This window comes from Primulina tabacum, chromosome 4 (genome assembly GCF_025594145.1).
Source record: "Primulina tabacum isolate GXHZ01 chromosome 4, ASM2559414v2, whole genome shotgun sequence".
NCBI classification, from domain to species: Eukaryota; Viridiplantae; Streptophyta; class Magnoliopsida; order Lamiales; family Gesneriaceae; genus Primulina; species Primulina tabacum.
The window spans coordinates 47,403,964-47,427,112 of record NC_134553.1 but is presented as its reverse complement, the minus strand read 5'-3'; the positions used below and the strand labels follow the sequence as shown (position 1 = coordinate 47,427,112).

The window sequence follows — 23,149 nt, the reverse complement described above, 5'->3', positions numbered from 1 at the left end:
CCCGGTGACAACAACTTAAACCCCGTCCCATGTTGCATTAAAAAAATGAGAATAATTTTTTTGGTTCATTAACATGTCTAATTTTCGATTTTGGTCCAGTAAGTTTCAAAAATTTTGTTTTGATGCATTAACTTTTTATTTTTTTTAATATTTTGATCATATAGCTGAAGTGACATATGACAAGTAAGCAATTTCTATGTCAAACGAGCCCCGGTTTCAGAAGTTGCTCCAATTTGTGTATCCAAAAGTGGGAAAAGGATATCTCGGTATTCCATTAATCTTGGTCATTATGTTTTTCAACTCTAAGAGTTGGATAATATGCGGCGAGACGACCTAGTAAACTTAGTTTTTGTGTTTATTTCCACATATATATAGATCGCAGGTAATTGGTTTCAACAACTTGAAAGCTGAAACAGTAGCCGATACAAATCAAAGAAGGTAAAAATGGCTTAGTACTCCGATCCCCTCGCTCAGTTAGTAAAAGAGTTTATCGATCAAGCGGTGACGGACTGGTTCGAAAATTCAGCCCTGACATGAGCGGCGCTGAATGAAACATCTTCCTGATCAAGATCTCTAAATATGTTGTAAGAATTGCTAATCGAAAGTTCTGTCACCGCTTCGCGAAGATCGGATGCTTCTTCTTTGAGCCGCGCGTTTTCGTGAAGAATTTTATCATGGCTCTCTGATAGGATATTCAGTTTATCGATGAGATTGTGATGCTCAGTCCTGAGACGAAGAACGTGAGACCGGAGCTCGTCAAGGTGCCTTTGCTTACGCATCCTTGATCGCCGAGCCGATTCTCTGTTCGATATCATCCTCCTCTTCTTCCTCTCATCAATGATGTTGCTTAGCTGATATTGGTCTTCTGCTTCATCAGAAGTCGAGTTACTGCTCATGCACATGGAATTCGGGAAGACGAATTCTTCGAGCGGAAGGGATGTTTGATGATTCGGGAAGTTGAATGTGTTGAGATCAAGAAACGAACTTGAACTGGTTTGATCCAAGTTGAAGTTTGAGGGGATTGAAAGGTTCTCATGAGGAAAATAGTTCATTCCTTGGTTTTTAGATTGGATACTGGTTAAATCTTATTTTATAATGTTGTTGTACTGATGTAGGCTTGTTGTTTGTGGATGATTTTGAGGTGGTAGGAGACATTGCATGAAGAGGGCATAGGATTTATAGGAGAAGTTTGAGACATTGCTCATTGTAAGAAATAAGGATAGAGATAATTTTCTCTCTTTTTTCTTTTTCTTTCTTTTTTTTTTTCTTTTTTATGTGGACATCTATATTTTTTTATTAGATTTATTTATTATATTATATTATATTATACATATATAGGAAAATTCACCACATATGTCACCTGGGAAATTATAAAATTTCCTATTATACTCTTGTATTTCATATTTTTTCGACCGCTGGTGTTCTGTTTAATGTAGTTGATAAGATATATAATTATTGATGGATCTACCTCACACTTATGTGCTGAATAATTAAACAACAATACATAAATTAACTATATTTTATCGAATTTTTTTATCATTCATGTTATATATTTAAATCTTTCGATCATCTCATATCACGTATCAAACAGTAGAAAATATAATAGGTCTCTTGTGAGACGGTCGCACGAATCTTTATCTATGAGACGAGTCAACCCTACCGATATTCACAATAAAAAGTAATACTCTTAACATAAAAAATAATATTTTTCATGGATGATCCAAATAAGATATCTGTATCACAAAATACGACTCGTGAGACCATTTTATCCAAGTTTTTGTCTAGAAAATATTAGTTAGGAGTATACATGTCAAAACAGGCTGACGGGACGAGCCAGCCCGCCACCCGCCGCAACCCGCCATTAGGCGGGGCGGGGCGGGCCTCTGAATGGCCAACCCAGCCCAACCCACCTTGGGCCGCGGGTTAGGCGGGCCAACCCGTTTATTATTTTTTTTTAAAAAAAATACTAAACAATATTAAAATAAACATAGAAGAAAAATATATTTCAGTCAAATAGTTTCATAAAGAACTTAAAAACATTGAAAGCATACAACAATCAACATAATCCATAAAAAAAATAAAGTGCTTATTCTAATTCACACAAGATTTCATCGTACACATTTACTAAAAATTAACTCATGTAATATCACCAACCGTAAATACAATGAAACCTTTAAATGTGAATTCCAAATCTTTTTTAGTATACACTTTCTCCAGTTTTTAAGGGTTTGTCCTCACAAGAAAATAAAAATTAACGATCTTAAGGGTTTGTCCGCACAAGGCATCTAGCTCTTACCATCCACATTTTCTTAAAAAGCGAGAAACATTGGAAGATAACAGAAAGTCGAGGAAACAGACGGTTGTAAATTTCAAAAAATATTATGTGTTCAACAATACACATAATTACTTTATTTACTATATTATTTCGATAATTCTGGATTAGTTCAAGTTAAACATTAAAAAAAGGGAGGAGACTGGAGAATATAACATCTTCAAAAAAAAATTGAAGTATAGAGATTTTACCAGAGTGATTAAGTTAGGCACATAAGAAAAAATAAGGAAGAAATAAGAATTTTTATATAAAACTTAAAAATATAAAATTCTACCATAATTTGGCGGGTCAGCCCGCAACCCAAACGGGCTCAGCCCGTTTGGCCCGCAACCCAAACGGGCTCAACCCGTTTGGTCCGCCTCCAAACGGGCTGCTATTTTATCAACCCAATCCGCTCAATTTTTATGGCGGGGTGGACCGGTCCGACGGGTCTGACCCAATTTGACAAGCCCAGTCAGGAGGAATAATTTAAGGAGGCTTACATAGGCAGCAAAGAGACATTCGTTTGGAAAACAGATAAAATGGGTGATGTTTGCATGCAATGATTGGGGCCATTGATTGCCTTTTTTCCTTATGCAATAATTATTGTTTTATTAATGGTACTTCTGTAGATGTAACATTTCATTCCTATGGAACAAATTTAGGTGATGCTAGTGTCATGCAACAGGGGAATCAGTGCTTCTATTTTTTTTTATTACAAAAAAAAATAATAAAAAAATAGATTTTAATTTATTATTCGTCCCAAATTTTATCTAACATATTTAATTTAGAATTATATATTTTCTTTATAATTTTTTAATATATTTTATATATGGATTTACAAATATAGATATCCAGCTAAACATTTAAAATTTGTCGTTTTTAAAAATTAATTTTGAACCACAAAAAATGTGATGATGGGACGCAATTATTTAGCCATAGAATTTGTGAAAGAAAGAAAATTGTTTAGAAGTCAATATCAAAGAGCCTTTCTTTCTAAAAGCCTGAAATTCTCGAAATTATATTTAACTCACGATTTTATTGACAATCAGGTACTTGCAACTGATGAAGAAATCTATTTCTTATTCTGAGAGAAATCTTTTTTAAAGAAAATGAAAACAACATATCTATTTTAATAAATATTTGATGACTCAAAGGGCACTTGGATTTGGGATAGATGGCCCCATATTTATTTTATGCTTTATGATGCTCACATATGCTACCTAAATTTCCATGACGATCGTAAACTTTATTACATGCTGATAGGATCGACTTGGGGATAATTGTTGAGCTAAGTTTTTGAAATATTGAACAAGAATAAATAAAATCGAGTTTGGTTTTAAGACACTCAAAATTATCTTTTGTAGAAACCGATTAAACATTTTGTAAATAATTTAAAATATATGCAAGTTGAATGAGTAAAAACATTTTGGTTGAAGTATTTTATCAAACACTTGGTAAGCAATATTTTGATATTTGAATAACACATAAAATTTTTGAACAATGCATCTGTAAAACAATAGAAATTTTAAGTAAATGCAATAAATAAATAGACATGAATTTGTTTATGGATGTTCGAAGATTAACAACTCATACGTCACTTCTTTTTCCTCTTGGGAATGATCCACTAGAAGACTTTGATTTATACAATATCTTGTACAAACCCATTTCAACTTAGGTCTTATCTATTACCTAATTAAAACTCCTAGCACACTCTCGATTGTAGATCACAACATCACAATCCGTAGGTGTTTAACATCTCTTATGTCAATAATAGAAACACAATCTTTAATGTCTTTGTGTGAAGACTCACTCGACTAAACTTTGAGCTCAACTCTCATGTATATACGTGAGTAATTGTGTGTGAAGATTTAATCAATTATAATATATTTATCTCTCAAATGTATCCTCACACATTGGGCTTGCTCTCATTCTAGCTCATTTCTTCATGTAGGCTGCTCATGCTTTGAATCCACTTCCAAAACTTGTATTTGATCTTCAAGATGTTGTATCTATAGGCTCCAACAATTATATATACATCAGACACGATAATATGACTGTTTGAAAAGTTATGTACTGTTTCTGATATTGAAACGGTTATTTCCGCCTTGCTGAACATTTTATCGAGCCTAAACTGGTCATTCAGTTTTGCTCCATGTCAACTGGTTCAGTTTGGCTCCTGCTCAACCGGTCAACTATTTTAGTTCTGGTCTGCTCAGAACTCATATTTTCATTAACATTTATCAACATCTTACACTATGATTCAGACTTTGACTTGTGAATATGATTTGCAAATCATTCCTTAGCTTGGTAACATATACTAAATCGTTTCATTTGGATAACCGAGATGATCAGACTGAACAAAATATCAAAAATGCTCATATCCAACTGATTGCTATTTTCGTGCAATCAGTTTGGTCTTGCAACCGTTAGTTTTACCTAGATAACATCCAATTTGGTCTAACTGACCTGATATACGACTCGTCCCAAATTGATTTTTCTCTTCAGTCGTGTTGACGGCTGCTCATTTGCATCACTGAGCTGAGAGATATCATTGAAAGAATGAAGCTTGCTAGATTTTCTGTTTGGCTAAATTCGAATTTCAGATTCCATCTTGAGTTAGCAACTTCACACTTGATTAAACATGTTAGAAACACCATAACAAGTTTTTTTATGATCAAAATCAAAATTGTTAAGAGTTTTTAAACTCAACACATGTTTAGCTCGTAATATGAGATAATTAAAGATTTATGATAGAAAGATCTTAAATTAATATATATGAATTACATAATGATTTATAAGTCTAATCTTTTGTAAAATTTAAATCAAACGTTAGATGAAACAAAGATAAGTGATCAACTAATATTCCATCATTCATATCAAAGAGTCTTTATACTTTAGTGTTAAAGTTCTTCTATTATAGCAAAATTAAAATTGAGCTATTATTGGATATTGCAGCGTGAGGGTATTACACATATTTTAGATTGTTTTTGTTCGAGTGTATTTTTTTAAAGAATGATTTAAAACAAAAATATTTTAAAATCCTTTGATATAAAATGACATATTAGCAATGCCCATTTTATATTTTTAATAAATACAAGTAAAATATATGGAAGAAATATGGAAATTCGAAATAACTAGATAAATCGTAGTCCAAATATATATAATATATTTGAGTTGAGAATTTTCTAAATAGCTAAATAAAATTGTAAAAAATGTAACGAAGATTAGGATTCATATATGAATACAATAAATCAATAAATGTATTTGTTTTCCAAATATATAAAAATCATAAAGAACGTAACGAGAGAATATTAAAAAAAAGAATAAGTCTCTTGTGAGACGGTAACACGAATCTTTATCTGTGAGACGGATCAACCCTACCGATATTTACAATAAAAAGTAATACTCTTAGCATAAAAAGTAATATTTTTTCATGGATGACCCAAATAAGATATATGTCTCACAAAATACGACCCGTGAGACCGTCTCACACAATTTTTTACCTAAAAAATATAGATTCTAAATAAATTTAATCCCTGTAATTAAAAATTATTAGTGATATATATACATATACATATACATATGTATATTTGTGGCTGTAAGATGTGGATGGACTGCGAGGATAATATGGTCTTTTCCCAGATATAAATGGCTTTAACATAAAGCATACGTGCATGTATCCCTTCATGCTTCCACTTATTTGTGTTTTTTCCAACTAAATTATGAAGTGTCCCTTTAAGGATGTTAATGACGAGTTGAAAATTATAATGTTGACATTAGCTTTGAATATAAATCCTTCTGTGGCCATAATTTTTTTAAATATAATTAAGCTCAAACATATTGAGCTCGAATCGTGTTAAATTTTAGGGAAAAATCCATTTTTTTTTGTTTTATAAGCTTGTCTTTTTGCGATTTTACTTTTCTATCTTGTCGATTTCAGTTTTAATCTGCTATTATTTTTGCTTTTAGACCGATGTGGCATGTCGCACAGACAAGTGGTCATGTGATATATCAGTATTTCTAATGGAAAAAACTAAGATTGCCAAACATTGAAATATAGAAAACTAAAATTGAAATTCGACAGCATATTCGATTTCGAAAATTCTACATCTGAGCACCCTTTGTTGAAATAGCCTATGCATTGCGTTTATTCTTTTTCTTGACATGAAAAATGTACTTGTGTATAAACTCGATCAGTTCATTTTCATCCCTTTTCATGGATTTTCTTTTTTGGACAGAACCTTTTCAAGAATTTTGACATAAAGTTTATTCTTTATTTACATCAAGATTTATATATTTGGTATATGTCATATATGGTAGAAAAACATCAACACAAAGCATTTGCAACGATGCCCCTCTTCTCCTTTTAATTTCTTGAAAATTCCCCTCTATAAACCTAGAAGAATATATTTTTCGGGATAATATTCTCTTTAATTTGACAATTATATATAAACTTTTTTTAATTAAATAAAATTATGGTATATAATTTCGTCTCTCCCCAACCATGTACTCGCATGCAGAAGAATGAGAATTTATTCATTAACAATTACGACTTTAATTTGTGAATGATATCGTTTTATAAAAATAATTAACTCAAACGCACTACAAGAAAAATACGGATTAGAAAAACACGGATTATTAATTGCGGTCTCAAATTAGAGACCGAAATTACTCTCGGTCTCTAAGTCGGTTATAAATCTCTGTTTTTTTTGTAGTTAACTGCTAAATTTTGACGTCAATTTTATTTATTTTTAATTAAAATATGAATAGTTCACAGAACCACTCGTGATCAGATGGATAGAATATCCTAAACAAAGTTAAAGCTCTCGTTTTCTTTTATCATCGGAATTTAGAATAGGAAAATAGACACACACACATTCTATCAGCGATGAATTGTGCCTAATTTTAATTTGTAGTGGGGACTGGGGAGCAATATCAAAGGCAAATTTTTTTGGAACAAAGTCTCCAAGTCTATAAAAAAAAAATAGCATGTTTCTCGTGAGACGACCTCATGGATTTATTTCGATAAAACATGTCACCTTGATACACACTTGAAGTGGAAATAAATGATTTTAGCATAAAAATCATGTTTTTCCATTAATTGAGTCAGGTTGGAGATTTGTCTCATAGAATCAACCCGCGAGGCCATTGAAGTTTTATGTAAAAAAATTACGGGGATACAAATTAAAAGAATCGAATTTAAATTAAATTCAAATAGTTTTCAAATTTGAATTTTAGTATATGAAAAAATTGAATGCATTTGTCCAAAAGTAACCCTTTGGTGCCCCTAACAAAAAATTAATTGAGATAAATAAAATAAAAATATTTGCTGATGTATCGAAAAAGTATTGCCAAATCCCAGCAGTGGCAACTTGCAGCCGCGAATAATTTAATTTCTTTACATAGAAAAATCGTTAAAAAGTTGTAATATTCGGGTCACTATAGCTATGGTTCAATTTTTTTATGGGTTTTGTTTAGGTTATTCTCCACTTATCCACGTTTTCTTAGCATATGTAAATATAAATCTCCAAAAGTTAAAAGATGGGAATTAAATTCGGAAAAAATTCCATCTAATCGTTGCAGAAAGAAGATTTTACAAGGAACATTATACAAACTAGCGAACATCGCATAAGCGACACGTCGACGCTTGTGTGAAATAAGGATTATTACGTATATGAATCATGATCAGAATCATGAAATTAATGGATCGAGTTGATTCATAAATTTTTTTATAGTTATTAATGATTATTTGTGCAAGTATAATGCAATTATATTAAATATATGATTTGTGGAGATAATATGTGAATTTTTGGATTTTTAAAGTAGATTAGATATTGTTGTTACGAGTAAATTATATGAAAATATTAATTATCAAAATGAACATGATATATTTGTAAAAACTAAGGTACTAGATAATTGTCGTGAAAAACTATTTTTCCCCAAAAGTTATGAATATTTATTGATCGAATCTGAAAATGCTTGATTTTGAAAGATGATATGTGAAGATGTTTCAAAAAGAACGAAAAAATATTTTTGATGCCTCATATGTTATTTCTATTTCAATTTTTTTACATCATTCAAATAACATTGATATTTTTTTATAAATATTTATTTTCCACACTATTGAATTTAGTACGCTTTTATTTATCATATTTTAATCCAATATTTATTAATATAAAAATTTAATTTAATCATTATATTATTTAGGAAAAATAGTTTTTTTGATCCTGAAAAAAATCATTTTCCCTCTTATAATTATTTAATTATGTATTGAACCAAATCCTTGTTATTTACCAAAAATCATATTTTGTGGTAATATAAAAACTCAATAATTTATACAGTACAACAAGCTAAGCCAAAATGATACTGGTTGCTTTTCCACTCCATTCACGAAGTCATATAATATGATTGTTTATGTTAGAAAATTGTTATCCCTGTAAGTTTTGGTGATTGATAAAATAAACATCAAGTTGTTTTAAATTTCATGAACTGCTATTTTGTTTTTTGAAATGTCTTTTACTTTTAACTTTAAAATTTAAATAAATATTAGGGAATTTTTTTTAATAAACATTTTCTTCTAACTTCAAATCATCCAACACAAAAACTTATAATTTAAAAACCTCAAATGCATAAAAATCCATAAATCATCCCCCACAAAATCGTATGTCAATTTTTAAAATGGTCCAAAACTAAACTTCAAAATAAATCATAAATTTTTTAATAAATAATCTTCAAAAGTCTTTTACTTCAAAACTTTAAATCTTAATCTAATGCGGAAAATAAAAGTCCCTATGAGGTGTACTGTCGGACTCGATAAACTCAAGCGTCACCATCTCCATCAAAACCACCATCCCCTGCGACCATCCAAACCCCGTGAGTTAAAACATGTTGAAAAAGTTAAATATTATATATATATATATATATATATTCCATATTTTTGGTGACGTTTGAAGTCCATCAATTTGTGAAATAAATCTCATAAATTAATAAATCATACTAAATTTAAATATTGTTGGTGATAATACCTTTTGATTGGAGTTTTTATAGTTTAGTGGATGTTTTGATGTAGCATATTATTCTAATTTAATTGTTTATGGTGTATGTGATGTTAATATCATGAACTAAATATAATGGAACATTAATTATTGAATGATGAAGATTTATAATCGAGTGTTATATTTTTGTTGAATTAATTATTGTTGGATTAATTTATGTTGTATATTGATGCTCTTATGATAATTGTGTTGATACGATGACAACGGTCTGATAATCATTGTTGAATTATATAGATACATCACAAACCCCAGGATAAAAGAAATATCCAAATTATATATTTCTCAAGTACATGTCGACGTACATACATATATTGTTATTATTTAATATTGAAGAATATTGTTGCATTGAACGATGCTAAATCACTGAAAATATCTGATTTGATATTATATGTGCTGTTTTTTTTATTATTGTTGATGTTATTGGTTGTCGGTTATTGGGTAGTGATTTGTTGTTTTGTCACATTAGTAGGGGGCGACATATTATTGATGTTCTTTATCGCAGTAATAGGGGAGAGATAGTCTGAGAACCCGAATTTCTAGCATTTCAGCAACAATGCAAAATTTCCAGCAGAACCTAATATTTCAGAAGCTGGTATTTTTTCAGCAGATTAGAATCCAGCAGCAGACATCAGGTAAAATCCAGCAGCAGAAGAGCGAGATTCCAGCAGACAATTACTGATTCAGCTTATGACTTGTAACTGAAGCATCTAACATGGAATAAAGGCTGTTAGTGTCAGATTATGGCCATTAATTAAGAGGCTAACAGTCAGAATTTTGCATATAAATAACACTCTCAAACCTCTTAATTGGTATTACACAAATCTTGAGATTATCACTTGAATTTTCGAGCTAAGAGAGTGCTTATTTTCGAGCAGTAGAAACCAGTAGCAAGAACAAGCAGATTACAGACTTCAACCGAAACTTTATAGCAAATTACAGTAAGTGGGCTTATGTATAAATATCCTGAAATCAGTTTGATGATTTCTGTTTTGAAACAAAGTATATGTATTTTGATCTCTGATTTTTGAAGCACTGAAACCTAGTGAACTAATGGTAGGAATATATATTCTGAACATTTCTGAATTCTGATTTCTGATTCTGGCCTCACTTTTTAGAGGAGAGAACATATAGGAGACTGATATCAATTAGCCATGAAATTCACAAATGTGCTTAGTGCTTACTTACTTGCATTTCTGTTCTGAATACCGATTCCTGTTATGAAAATAAGAAGTTTTCTGTATATTATTTGTATTACTGTTTCTGTTGAAAATGATTTCAAAAACTGGGAGTTATTCCCGCCCCCGCTTATTGAGTGATGATCATATCACTCACCCACCAAAACCATCTCAGATAAGAACGAGGAAGGAATATTAAAAGAAGAAGAGCAGATTCAGTTTTGAGGCTGGTGAAGAAGATTGTCATTTTTCAGTTTTGATTCTAGTTTATGTTATTTCCGCTGCATCTGTTAAGATACTGTTATGTATGGTTTTACATTTATGCCGTAAAACATTAGTATTTGAGTTGTAACAGATAATGAATTACTTAGTATTATGAATAAAAAGACTGGTTTCTGAATTTTATACTTCTGAGGCTTGTTTTTTTCGAATGTAAATTTGAGACTAACGCCGGTGTCGACCAACCCCCGTCCCGGGGCGTGACAGATAGTGTTGATGTTATTTGTCACAGTATTAGGGAAGCAATATATTATTGATATTGTTTGTCGCAATAGTAGGGGAGTAATGCTGTTGATGTTATTTGTCATAGTAGTAGGGGATCAATATATTATTGATGTTGTTTGTCGCAATAGTATGGGTGCGACGCATTGTTGATATTGTTTGTCGCAATAGTAGAAGAACGATGTTTGTGGATATTGTTGGTAGTTATATCAGTCGTTGTCCAGAAAAAACGAAGTGAGTATTCATGTTATGATTTCAGTTATATCTTATATTATATATAACAATTACGTATTACGATGATTTGTGTTGTGTATGCTTTGGGGGTTGTTTCTGTTAAACATGTTACAACATTAGTGTTGGGAACAAAATAAAGGAGAAATACAAGGTGTGTCTAGTTAAAGAAGTCCTTTAGTTGATAGTAGATAGAAACAATATAATTTATTATCGTATTTCGAACAATCCAAATATCGTAACTTACGTCAAGAAAAAAAAAAAGTCTGAGACACGAGAAATCCAAAGGAAAACCCTCCAATTAGAAATTCCCCATAAACAAGAGGACTGAATATATTAAAATTAAGACATCATACCTTGAATATGTGATGGTGAAAATAATATTACCTATTTATAGATATTTTAAGGGACACGTTGGTCACAATTAATAATTAAATAAAAATGCCCACTAAATATTAAATTGGATCATAATTCATAAAAGGGATTAATTATAATTTGCTCTTACTAGTTAGCTGTATGACACATCTTGTGTTAATCTAATTCTTGGATGCAACCTCAAGATTTCTTCATGAACTCAATTCATAATGTATATGAGATTTACTGTGTTTAAATAGGGTTTCATATTTAAATTCAAACTGAATCCATCAAGCTCAATTTGACATGTAGCTTAATCTAAACATGTACTTACCTTTCTTTTCTAAGTTTTCAGTTAACTTATCAAAAATGACCCCTACAAAATAATCTTTCTTACATGTAATAAGGATAACATGACAAAAACTTCGCGCACACGCGCACATATATATACATATCGGCGTAAAAAAATTTCGTCTAAAAAATTCAAGCTAAGAATTAGAAAAATTACTAAACTGGTCCTCTAAGTTAGTCATTTTCATGTAAATTGAGTTTTTATTTTGTCTTTTAATGCTATTTCGTCATAATATGAGAATATCGAATAATGTTGATCATGATAATAATTTATATCAACAATATTTAGTATCATGTCAGTATTTATAAAGATAAAATCAACAACAACAAAAAAAACCCAATATACATAACAAGTTTTTTCCGACTTCTTAAAGGATGAAAATCCAAAATTCACAATTTAGATGACAAATTTGACTATTTTCTTCTAAATTTATATAAATTTGTAAAATCCGATATCATTCGAGCTACAACCCATACCATATATACTTCGTTTGTGTTCAACTGCGTTGCTTAAAATTCATTGATTTAATATAATACTGCAATTTAAAAATGATTATCAATATTATTAAAAAAAAAGATTATAAAGATGTAGAATTTAGTGGAGTGACATATATATTAATATTTTTGGGAAAAATGAAACGATATGTAGTGTGTTGGGTACGGAGGGGACTGCATCACACGGCTTCACCATTTTTCATCCAAAACCCATCATTTCGATAGCCATCGAATTATTTAATTAGAAACTTGAATTCTCAAAAATAAATAAAAAAATGTTTGTAATTTTATTTTATTTTATTTTATTTTTTGGAATTTTGACAATGTAGGTGGTTAGACCACAATGTTTCCATGTGATTGCACCACTCGTCAATTCAAATGTAATGGAAGCTGATGAATGATCGATCAATCAATCAGTTGTCTAAATTAAATTAAATTAAATCAAATCAAATCAATTGGTCAGTTTTAAATAAAGAAATTGCAATTTCTTTATGCGTTATTTTTATTTATTTAATTTATCAATTCTTTTCTTCTTCAAAAAATTTCTAAGAAAGTATTTGTCGCCTAAGTTCATTTTACATGTGTACACATATTACCATATTAAACTAATTTTTTTTTATCTTTTTTAATTTAGTATTTCATGATGAAATATATGGATTTCATTAATAATTTGTGAGATCGAGCATTTGCTGTTTTACAAAAAATTATAACTTGTAGTAATGATGTAATTCAAATCTTTTAAATTGCATAGCAATTCAAGCACCATGTTTCGATTGTTATAACCAGTATGTAAATTATTATACACAACAAGCTCTCTCTCAATAATTTCACTCCTTGCAATCAATGAAAATCGAACTCATGACCTTGGTTATGATTCTGATTGTAGGACCGAACGCTTGTCGATTTACCAAAAATTATAGCTGATGGTAATGATATAACTTTTAAACCGCATAGCAGCTCAAACATCATATTTCGATTACTCTACTCGATAGAGATGATTATTGCAGTCTTATAAACCAATAAACAGTGAAAATGATTAATAAAATGCCCACGCATCCCAATCTTCGCTATAATTTTACTATTGCTATTTGAAAAGCATGGATTGAAATCAGTGTCAGCCAACTCAAGAACTACGTTGGTTGGATATTTTCACATCCCACACAATGTACTTAACTTCATGCTCAGTTTCAGTTAAAACTTGTTATATTAATTATGAACTTCAATTTAATGAATTTGGGATATTTAAATTTTGTATCACAACACAATACTACATGTTGACTAGGGATGTAAATGAACCAAATCGTTTGCGAGCTATTCAAAGCTCGATTCGATAAAAAGTTCGTTCGAGTTCGTTTGTTATCATATCAAACCAAGCTCAAACTCGATTTTGAGCTCGAAAAATTAATCAAACCAAGCTCAAGCCTAAAGATATTCGACTCATGAGCTCGCAAACATGTTTGATAATAGGCTCGCGAGCTCGAGCTGGAGCTCGGCTCGTTTATGTGACTCGTAAGCTTGAGTTTGACTCATTTGTTGAGTTGACAAATAAAAATATTAGTACTAATGTCAATGGAAGGAATTGAACACAAGACAAATAACAATATTAGTACCAATGTTATTATGAACTGTGCAGGATACTTGACTAGTTGTTATTAAAGATGATTTTGTAATTCCTGATTTTAATGGATTCTTTGACGTCCTCCCTACTTTCTCACCAGACTTAGTTGAAGTATTAAAGGGGTGAAATTATTTTATTGTTATTTATATGGTGATATCACTTATTAATATTCTAGATGTATTATTTTGGAATGTTCAATAATATATTGAGTTATGTTTTTTAGCTATTATTTGTGTCGTTTTGGTTATTTATGAATGAATTTACATTTTTATGTCTGATTTAAAATTAGTTTATAGGTATATTTAATTTTTAACAAGCACGAATCAAGCTCAAACTCGAGCTCAATTTTATGCTTTACGAGCTCGAAAACGATCCGAGCTCAAGCCAGCCTTGTTAAACATGCTAAACGAGCTATTAATGAATCAAGCTCGAGCCTAGCTTGATTAACATGCTAAACGAGCTTTTAACGAGCCGAGCTCGAGCTTTTTTCGAGCTTGGTAATTTCAAGACAAACCAAGCTCGAGCCTGATAATAAAAACTCGAATCGAGCTCGAGCTCGAGCCTCGAACAATCTTAAATAAACCACTCTCAAGCTTGATATTGTTTGGTTTGGTTTGGATCATTTACATCCCTAATGTTGACCCAAAATGCGTGGACATACGGGTATGAATTCACATAATGATATATATTTCGAGAATATTTTCTGATTTCATAGATTCTGCTAGTATCTTTGGACACTCTCGATGTGTATATATAAAATAAATTTTACTATAAATTGAAATTTTAGAGTTATAATATATAAAATCAAATTATCTCACTAATACTCAAAACCAAATAAGTTATTGGACCAAACATTATATTTTTCCTATCAAATGTGATGTTTGATATTTTTTTTTATATTTTATTTGCATGAAAAAACATATTATGGATATGGGTATCGTGGAAAATATTTTGGTATGTATTGGAGGACAAAAGTATTTATAAGTATGAGTGTTTCACATTTAATATCATACGTATAATGAACGATCTTTTTTTTAATAACATAAAAACAACTTTAAAAATGCTGATTTAATATAAAAAAATAAAATTTTATCATTTAAATTACATAAACTCATTGTAATTTATCGATTTCAAACCATAGAACAACTTTAATATCATTGTTAGGTCGCTCTCCTAACATAAACAATTATTATTTGGCAGCACTGGTTCAACGTACATCATATATATCAATGTCAATTTTACCGGGCTAAGCAATATTATCATGGAGTTGCAAATTCTTTGTACCATTTATGAGCTTCGCTACACTTTCTTTCCTACGCACTTAAAAAGACTTTCCTATTGGTTCAAATAGGATAAGCTCATCCCAATTTTCTTATATTTGCATCTTCCTTTGAATTATTTATTATAGACATCTTTTTAATATGCTATGACTTTAAAACAATCATTATTTTTTTATTTCCTTGTCGAATTTTAATTTATAATTTTTACTTTTGTTGGGTAGTAATAATGGTGGGGAATGGTGTGTCTAAGCATATGCAATATTTGATTTTTTTTTTACATGTTAATTCATTCCTTTGTATTTAAGATAAGGTCCAAATTCACATATCCATATGAACAGACATACCTAACTTGTCAACTTCATTACCTCTTGGTGCCAAATTCTTGTAAAATCGTGGACCAATATCAGAATCATATCCAATAAATAAATTTCAGGACAGTGTTTTCTATTTCGGTTTTGGAACCGAAATCAAACCAAGTTCTTACGGTTCGGTTTTCGTACCCAAAAATAAGAAACCGGAACCATGTTGAACCCTAAACTGATATTAAATTTTAATATGTAATAGCATAGGTAGACAAGTGAATTTATATAATTAGGCTACTTAATTTATATAAATTAAATTTGCTCCTTGTTTTTATTTAGTTTTTTTGTAAAAGCTAAATGTTTATAATGATTATTTAATATCATTATTAAAAAATTAGTTTGATTATCTCACAAATTATATCGTTGTTTTTTTATTATTACATTTTTTTAAAAAAAATTCAGTTCAAATAAGATAAATATAAATATTTCGAAATATAAATTGAATTGGAGAGAAAAATTGATAATGAGAGAAGACCAATTTAATTAAAAAAAATAGAATTGAAAAAATGTAGAACATATCATATCATATAAATAAAAAAAGGAGTGATTAATTGAATTCAACTTATTACTACCCCTGCAATTGGTTACTTGATTTGAATCAGAATATATGGCCACATATATACTGTTATTTCAAATGATTAATTGATTAATTAATGCTAGTTTTTTTTTAAAAAAAAATCTAGAGAAATGATAAAGGTTTTCCCCTATATTTAATCTAATTTTCGCTAGGATACTGATATAATTCCAAACATTGCTGACATTCGGATTATAATTGAGAATTTAAGCAAAAATGGGACTAAATATACAAAAAAAATCAATTTATTGCGCTAATATTTAATTTTGACATATAAAAAGTTCATATAGATAACTAAGATAAACAATTTTACCTTTTCCCCATTATTTTTACATCACCACTCTATGCCAATCAAGACTGTAAATGAATATACAAATTAAAACAATAGTTAATGAATATTATGTACGATTTCTGATATTTAAATGGTCATATTCGCATCGACGGCCATTTTTTGAGGTCAAACTGATTTTACTATTTCACTGGGATGTTCCAGCTCGAGTTGGTCCAAGTCTAGCTGCAGATGGATAATTTCTAACTGGTATGGCTAGATGTATGGCTGGTCCAGTCCAGTCCAGCTAGATGTACATCCGGTAAGACTGGATGGTGTCTAGTCGGTCCGATTGAATGTCTACTTGGTGTATTCTCTTGATTATAACTCTTGATTTGTCAATTTCATGGAAACGTGATGAACATAAAAGTTGAATATCTTTCTATTAGATTTCTGTAGAAGCAGAAACCACTCAATTTTGAGTAAACATGAGATAGATATGCTGGAAATACTATATTGTATATAAGATGAAATTTGTTTTTCATTCAGTGCTGAACTAGAAACTTCATCGTGATTTTTCATCACTTTAAGATCCGCTCTGGGCATTGAATTTGGAAGATTATTTGTAGATCATCGTATTATCTTCGTAACTCACACTAAATCATCCCATTTCAATAATCTATATGATGGACATGACCAAAATACCAGAACGTCTCTTTTCAAGACATATGTTGTATCCGTGCATCCAGCTGGAACTTGCGGCACCCTGTTAGTATAAATAACGTACAAATTCGTCGAGGCAAACTGAAATATGAATTGTAGAAATTTTGTGTTGTCTATCCAACCTTTTTGGCGGCTTGTCATTTGGATCATTTAGTTATGAGATATCATCGAAATACTTCATCTTGCTATGTTTTCAACTTGACTAAATTTGAGTTCAAACTTCTCAAAATTTCCAACTTTACATCTAGCAACTACACAGTTAATGAAATATGTTAGTGTCACAATAAATATATTTTTTAATAAAAATCAAAATTACTAGTGATTCTCAATCCAACGTCTCCTTTTTTTTATGATCACTAAACTTGGATAATAACAAGAATGCTTTTATCTAACACATTTCTCTTCATTTTTGTGAAAATAAAAAGGATTGATTTTTAAAACAAATTAAGTACAAAGTTTTTCTCTCCCTTAAAATTATAAATATTAGTTCTTCCCCTATATTTTTGAAAGTTTTGAAATTAACAAAAATGGATAGATAACCAATATAACACACAATAATATGATATAAGCTAAATTTTCAACTCAATCTAAATATATATATATATAACATTTATGAAACATATTCAACACATAAATACATAAATTGAGTAATTAACTTTCAACAAAAATAAAAATTTAAACCCAAAAGTTTCAAGAAACACAAAATCAAGATATGTTTGTCAACCCAATATTCATTAAACATTCAGAGGATTCTCTTATTGGTCGCACTATAACAAAAATGAATTTCCGCAGCGTGCACAATTAAAAGCTATTGAAAGGCATCAGTATTGACAGCACATAATGCAAGCGGAGGAAAAGCCCATCGACAACGCACACTACACTCTGTGGAAAATAGCATCGACACCACGCACTGCACACCGAGGATAATTGCATCAACATCGTACACTTGAACTCCGTTAAAAATTTATTGACAACACATTTTGCACGCTGCAAAAAATAATGACAACACACAATATTCATCGTGGATAGCCTTGTATGATTATAATGTAATACAAATTTCAACCAACTAAATAGAGAGATTAAAATGAAAAAATAAACAAAAAATTCCATTTTCATTCATGGAAAAAAAACAGATTTTTTAAAAAAATTAAGTTCAAGTTTAATAAAATTCACTTTTTTCATTGTACCAACACAGAAGGTCTCAAGTTCATATGGATTCGTTTACTATTGTTGCTGCTGCTGTTATCTTCTGCTTTATCTGAAGTAACATTGTTTCTTGAAGAAGCATTCGTGTTTGTTGTTCTTGGCAAAGAACATAAAAGCTTGCTTGAGATGTTCCTCGTTACTAATCCTTTTCATATGAACAGCTAGTGCCAAAAATTGCTCACAATTAAGAGTATCGTTCCCGTCAAAACAACCTATATACCTACTGAAAAAGAAAAGACTCAAATATCATTTGAAATAAGTAAATGGAAGCAGTCCATCAGTGTTACGACAAATTCATTCATAATACATACTTGTAGCATCGAAAAGTAGTTGCACATCAGGATCAGGAACATGTTGTCCAATCATATTCAGACCATCTTTCAGTTCTTCAAAATTAAGGTTTCCATTTTTATTCTTGTCCATCATATGAAACATTTGTTTGATTCCTTGTACTTGGTCATCTGGCAAGTTGTCTGCTATAACCTATACATACAAATGCAAAACACAAACATAAGTCCCATGTATATACGTATATTATACATGAACTCCTTTATCTGACAACAAATCAATTTAGAATAGAAATCACGCATGCAGAAGTTCATATTGTTCTGTGAGATGTTTGGGAGTGGTTATGAGATAATACGGTAAATTTTATCCTAAAATCTTGTTTAATTACTTGTTAAAATAAGAATGACTCAAATAATTTCAAGCATTTAGACGGTTCGTAAAATCGATCAGATTAGGCTTCGAGGATGAGAGGATCATTTTATATATAACTTGGGTGTTTGTGTACGTACCAAGGACTTCTTCAACTGTGAGCCATGAGTAGGGGTTTGGCTCCAGCATCCCTTTCACCAAATTCTTTAGCATCTTCAGAAACTTTTGACCATGAATCCCTATCAGAAACTAATACCTTCTTCTGTTTCTGCACTAGACAATTAATCCAACCCCCTCTTTCATTTCAGAAATCATATTTTCATGAGACTATTATCTTCCCACAAATCATATACACCTTTCCTCTATCTAAACATGTAAAAGTTGAATTTTATTTATGTAATTTTGGCTTTTTTTGGGTTTGTTCTATTTTCGCTAGTGTGCTAATGAGATACTGATAATTTTTTGATGTCACATTAATATTTATTCAGGCGAAATAAGACTATCAACCAATGAAAAAAATGTTACAAGACTAAAACTCAATTTGACAAGTTAGAAAACAAAAATAGAGAATAAGAAAGCTTACATGACAAATTTTAATAATTTGGCAGTTTTTTCTATTTGTAATTATCCAATTATGAATAGTTGCACCTCTTGATTGTCAAGTGATAAGAATTGTTTATGTTGTTTTTATGGATTGTCTGCTGAATGGACTGATACACAAACGTACCTACTTCAAAAACCAATTTACAGCATGCAAAAGATATATACACACACACACACTATATTTGGGAAAATAATTTTTTTGTCAATTAATTTGTCTAATTTTTTTTTCATTCATTAAGTTTTCAAATTTTGGTTTTTGGTAAACTAACTCTTAAATTTTGGCAATTTTGGTCCAAATGTAGAGGTCACATTAGACACGTCATCAATTTCCGATGACACGTAAGCATTTGCTAGTCTCAAGTTCAAGCGAAATTTATCTTTATTTGAGACGATTGATTCGACTAAGAACAGGTTTCTAATATACGGTACACTTCCTAATGATTTTCATTATCTTACGTTGACAGTCAGACCTCATGGTACCTTTTGCATATTCAAGAATTTTATTTATGCAGCTTGCATGAATATACAAATAAAGTAAATGTCATAATTGGATAAAATCGTAAAATATTATTAAAATAAAGATTGTTTTTACATAATAGTCTAAAAAGCTTAAACTACAAGTTGGCTCGCTGAGCAGCTACTGTAACATAAATAGAGATCCAAGAAAATTATTCTATAATAGTAACCATGCTCTCAGTCAAAAATTTCAATTACTATCCAAAATTGCTCTCAAAATTCGAATCCCAGTTTAGAGGGAATATATATAGAAAGAAACCCTGAATTCCAATAAATCTAAATAAAACCAATTTTCAATGACAAATCGCGTGAAATTAGTGGAAAAGAAAGAACCTTAAGTTCAACTACAACCCACATACGCTACAAAATATTTCTGGTACGTCGCTGCGATTGCGGATTCCTCGTGGACTCTTTCTTCTAACACCACGGGCACCAGCTTGTCAGTGAAATTTTGCTAGATTATCCTCAGCTCTAGAATTTCAAGGGGGCGTGTGTGGAAATTGGACGCTGAAGTTGGCAATGCTTGGCCAACATCATCATTATCAATATACTTTAAGATACATATTTTATTCAATTTTTTTTTATATAGAAGTTCGAGTAACAAGAATACATTCCTGATCAGGCCATAACCACCCCGATTGCGATTAGGAGACAGGCCATTGTGCCAGCAGTCCACGCCACAAGCGGTACAACAGTCACTCCAAGAGCCAGAATAATTGCTGATGACATAGCTACTGCTCCATGTTTTGCCATAATGCCCGATAGCTTGGGCTTGACATGGCGCAATCCAATGCCTAAAAGCAGAAATGAAATCCCAAACACAGTTGCAACAGCCGCAAAATTGGCAGTCCATGAAAAGTGAGCGGACCCAGAAAAAGCTCTGCTCACCAGCGTTCCAGCAGATGAAACATCTTTGTTGTATCCGCAGGCTCGCCATCTATGTGTTCTTTCCGTTGCTGTTGGTCAACCACAGATGGAACATCGATGTATACGTAGGGTTCCCGTGGCGAATTTATCCGGTTGGTGGGTATCTCCTGTTTCCTTTCCATGGAGGTCGCCGCCGCTTACATTCTCTTCATATTCCTGGTCAACAACAGATGGAATGTCGATGGATAGGCATCGAACCGGTGGAGAATTTATCCCGTTGCAGAAATCATTTATGATTTCATGAGTGGTCATTCCTGAACATTTATTTCTCTTTGGTTCTTCTCTTTCAGGGGAAAACCATTAAAAGGCCCTTTTTTATGCTCACCCTTGAATACTTGTGGAGCTTCTGAGTGTGAGCTAGACCCTTCACCACAATTGTGGGAATCATCACGACCTCTTCTTTCGGACAGAAGATCAGACACTACTGCGTAAAGCTCGTCGGAAGATTTGAAGATGAAGTGCTTGTTCGGCATATCAGACCAACTATTTTCAGCTTCAGCGGGTAAATAAAAATTCGTCTGCCGAAGAAGGCCCAGAAAATTCATCAGAATCAGTATATGCTCTTCAGGGAGAACATAACGTCTGTCGTCAGGCGGGTTTAGAGTTTTTTGAGCTTCAATCCTTCCGCTCAAATACGGAAGAAGAAGGGCCAAAAAATTCATCAAAATCAGTTTATGTTCTTCGAGGAGAATATAACTTCTGTCATCACTATTAACTACACGAATGCCAGGCGATGGACGGCGCACCGGTTCCATGTTCAGTTAATGTCAGTCAATCTTAGATGATTAACGTGAATTTTACTGCCAGTTTGAGTAAATGAGTACTGGAGCTATGAAAAGTGGGATGATGTATTTATACGCTATATTCCGAATATTATTAATTTTTTAAAAAAAAACTTTTTAGAGTTTTGTTTTAATGTTAAATTTTTTTTATTTTTATTAATAGCGGATTCTATTTATTTTTACAGTATACTAAATAATAAATATATAATCTACTCTCCCAATTTTTATATTACAATAATAATGTTAAAAAAATAGAAACTTTAATAATAACATAATAAAAGCCACAATAATCAGAATGATATATTTTTCATTTACACTCTCGATATATTATTTCCAAATTGATGTTTTTTAAGTTTTATTTCTATGCAATACAGGAAAAATGGATATTAAAGAAAACTTTTAAACGAAGGCACCACTTTATTGTCGTCGTTTTTTGTTTTTTGTTTTATTATCAAAGAAGATCAAACTTTCATTAACACGACTCACCGGAAGCTTCGCTTTTGCGAGCAAAATCTCGGAAGCTACCCTTCATCTCTGTTCCGAACCAACTCATGACCGGGAGCTTCGATTTTGCATTGGGGAGATTTTATCACCTACACATTTGTCTGGATCTCACACCAAATGAACAGTGGATCTCCATTTACGCTTGAAAAGATTTAGCATATTGATACCCATAAAAGCCTGGGTCATGGATGACCCGAAATATTAAATGGATAGTCCAAATCAGAGTTAATATGCAGGATGATTTTTTCAGCAGCCGGGCAGGTGAATGCCCGGGACATCTTCTCCTCGGGTTACCAGACGCCCGGGCTCTCATGCAAGTTCCTGGGAAGCTTTCCACTCGGGCTACCTCGAGAAGCGCACCTCACTCGAGTGAGTCAGTATGGGCTACCTTATGATTGAAAATTATTAATGTCAGAACCACAGAGGTTTGGTGTGTCATAGAAGTCATCAGAAGCAGGGTATGGGCAGTCATATTACTATAATCAGCAGGTGGGCACTGAAAACAAGACAATCATGTAATTTCCTCCTATAAATAGCAGGTATGCATCTCATTTAAAAGATTCTGAACTTTGTATCTTCAAGCATTCACGTATATTCACTCACATATACAGCTATTATCCTTCATCTTCAACCTGTTGACTTAAGCATCGGAG

At 31.3% G+C, this 23,149-nt stretch overlaps 1 protein-coding gene across 1 annotated transcript; it reads right to left on the bottom strand.

Moving 5' to 3' along the window:
- Positions 1–334: 334 nt before the first annotated feature.
- Positions 335–21,462, bottom strand: LOC142542070 (uncharacterized). Its single transcript, XM_075648514.1, has 4 exons — positions 21,276–21,462; positions 20,917–21,077; positions 18,819–18,990; positions 335–1,084 (listed from the first exon to the last, which is right to left on the bottom strand). Exons 1-4 carry the CDS (start codon positions 21,460–21,462, stop codon positions 495–497), a joined length of 1,110 nt encoding a protein of 369 aa, XP_075504629.1. The 3' UTR covers positions 335–494.
- Positions 21,463–23,149: the final 1,687 nt, after the last annotated feature.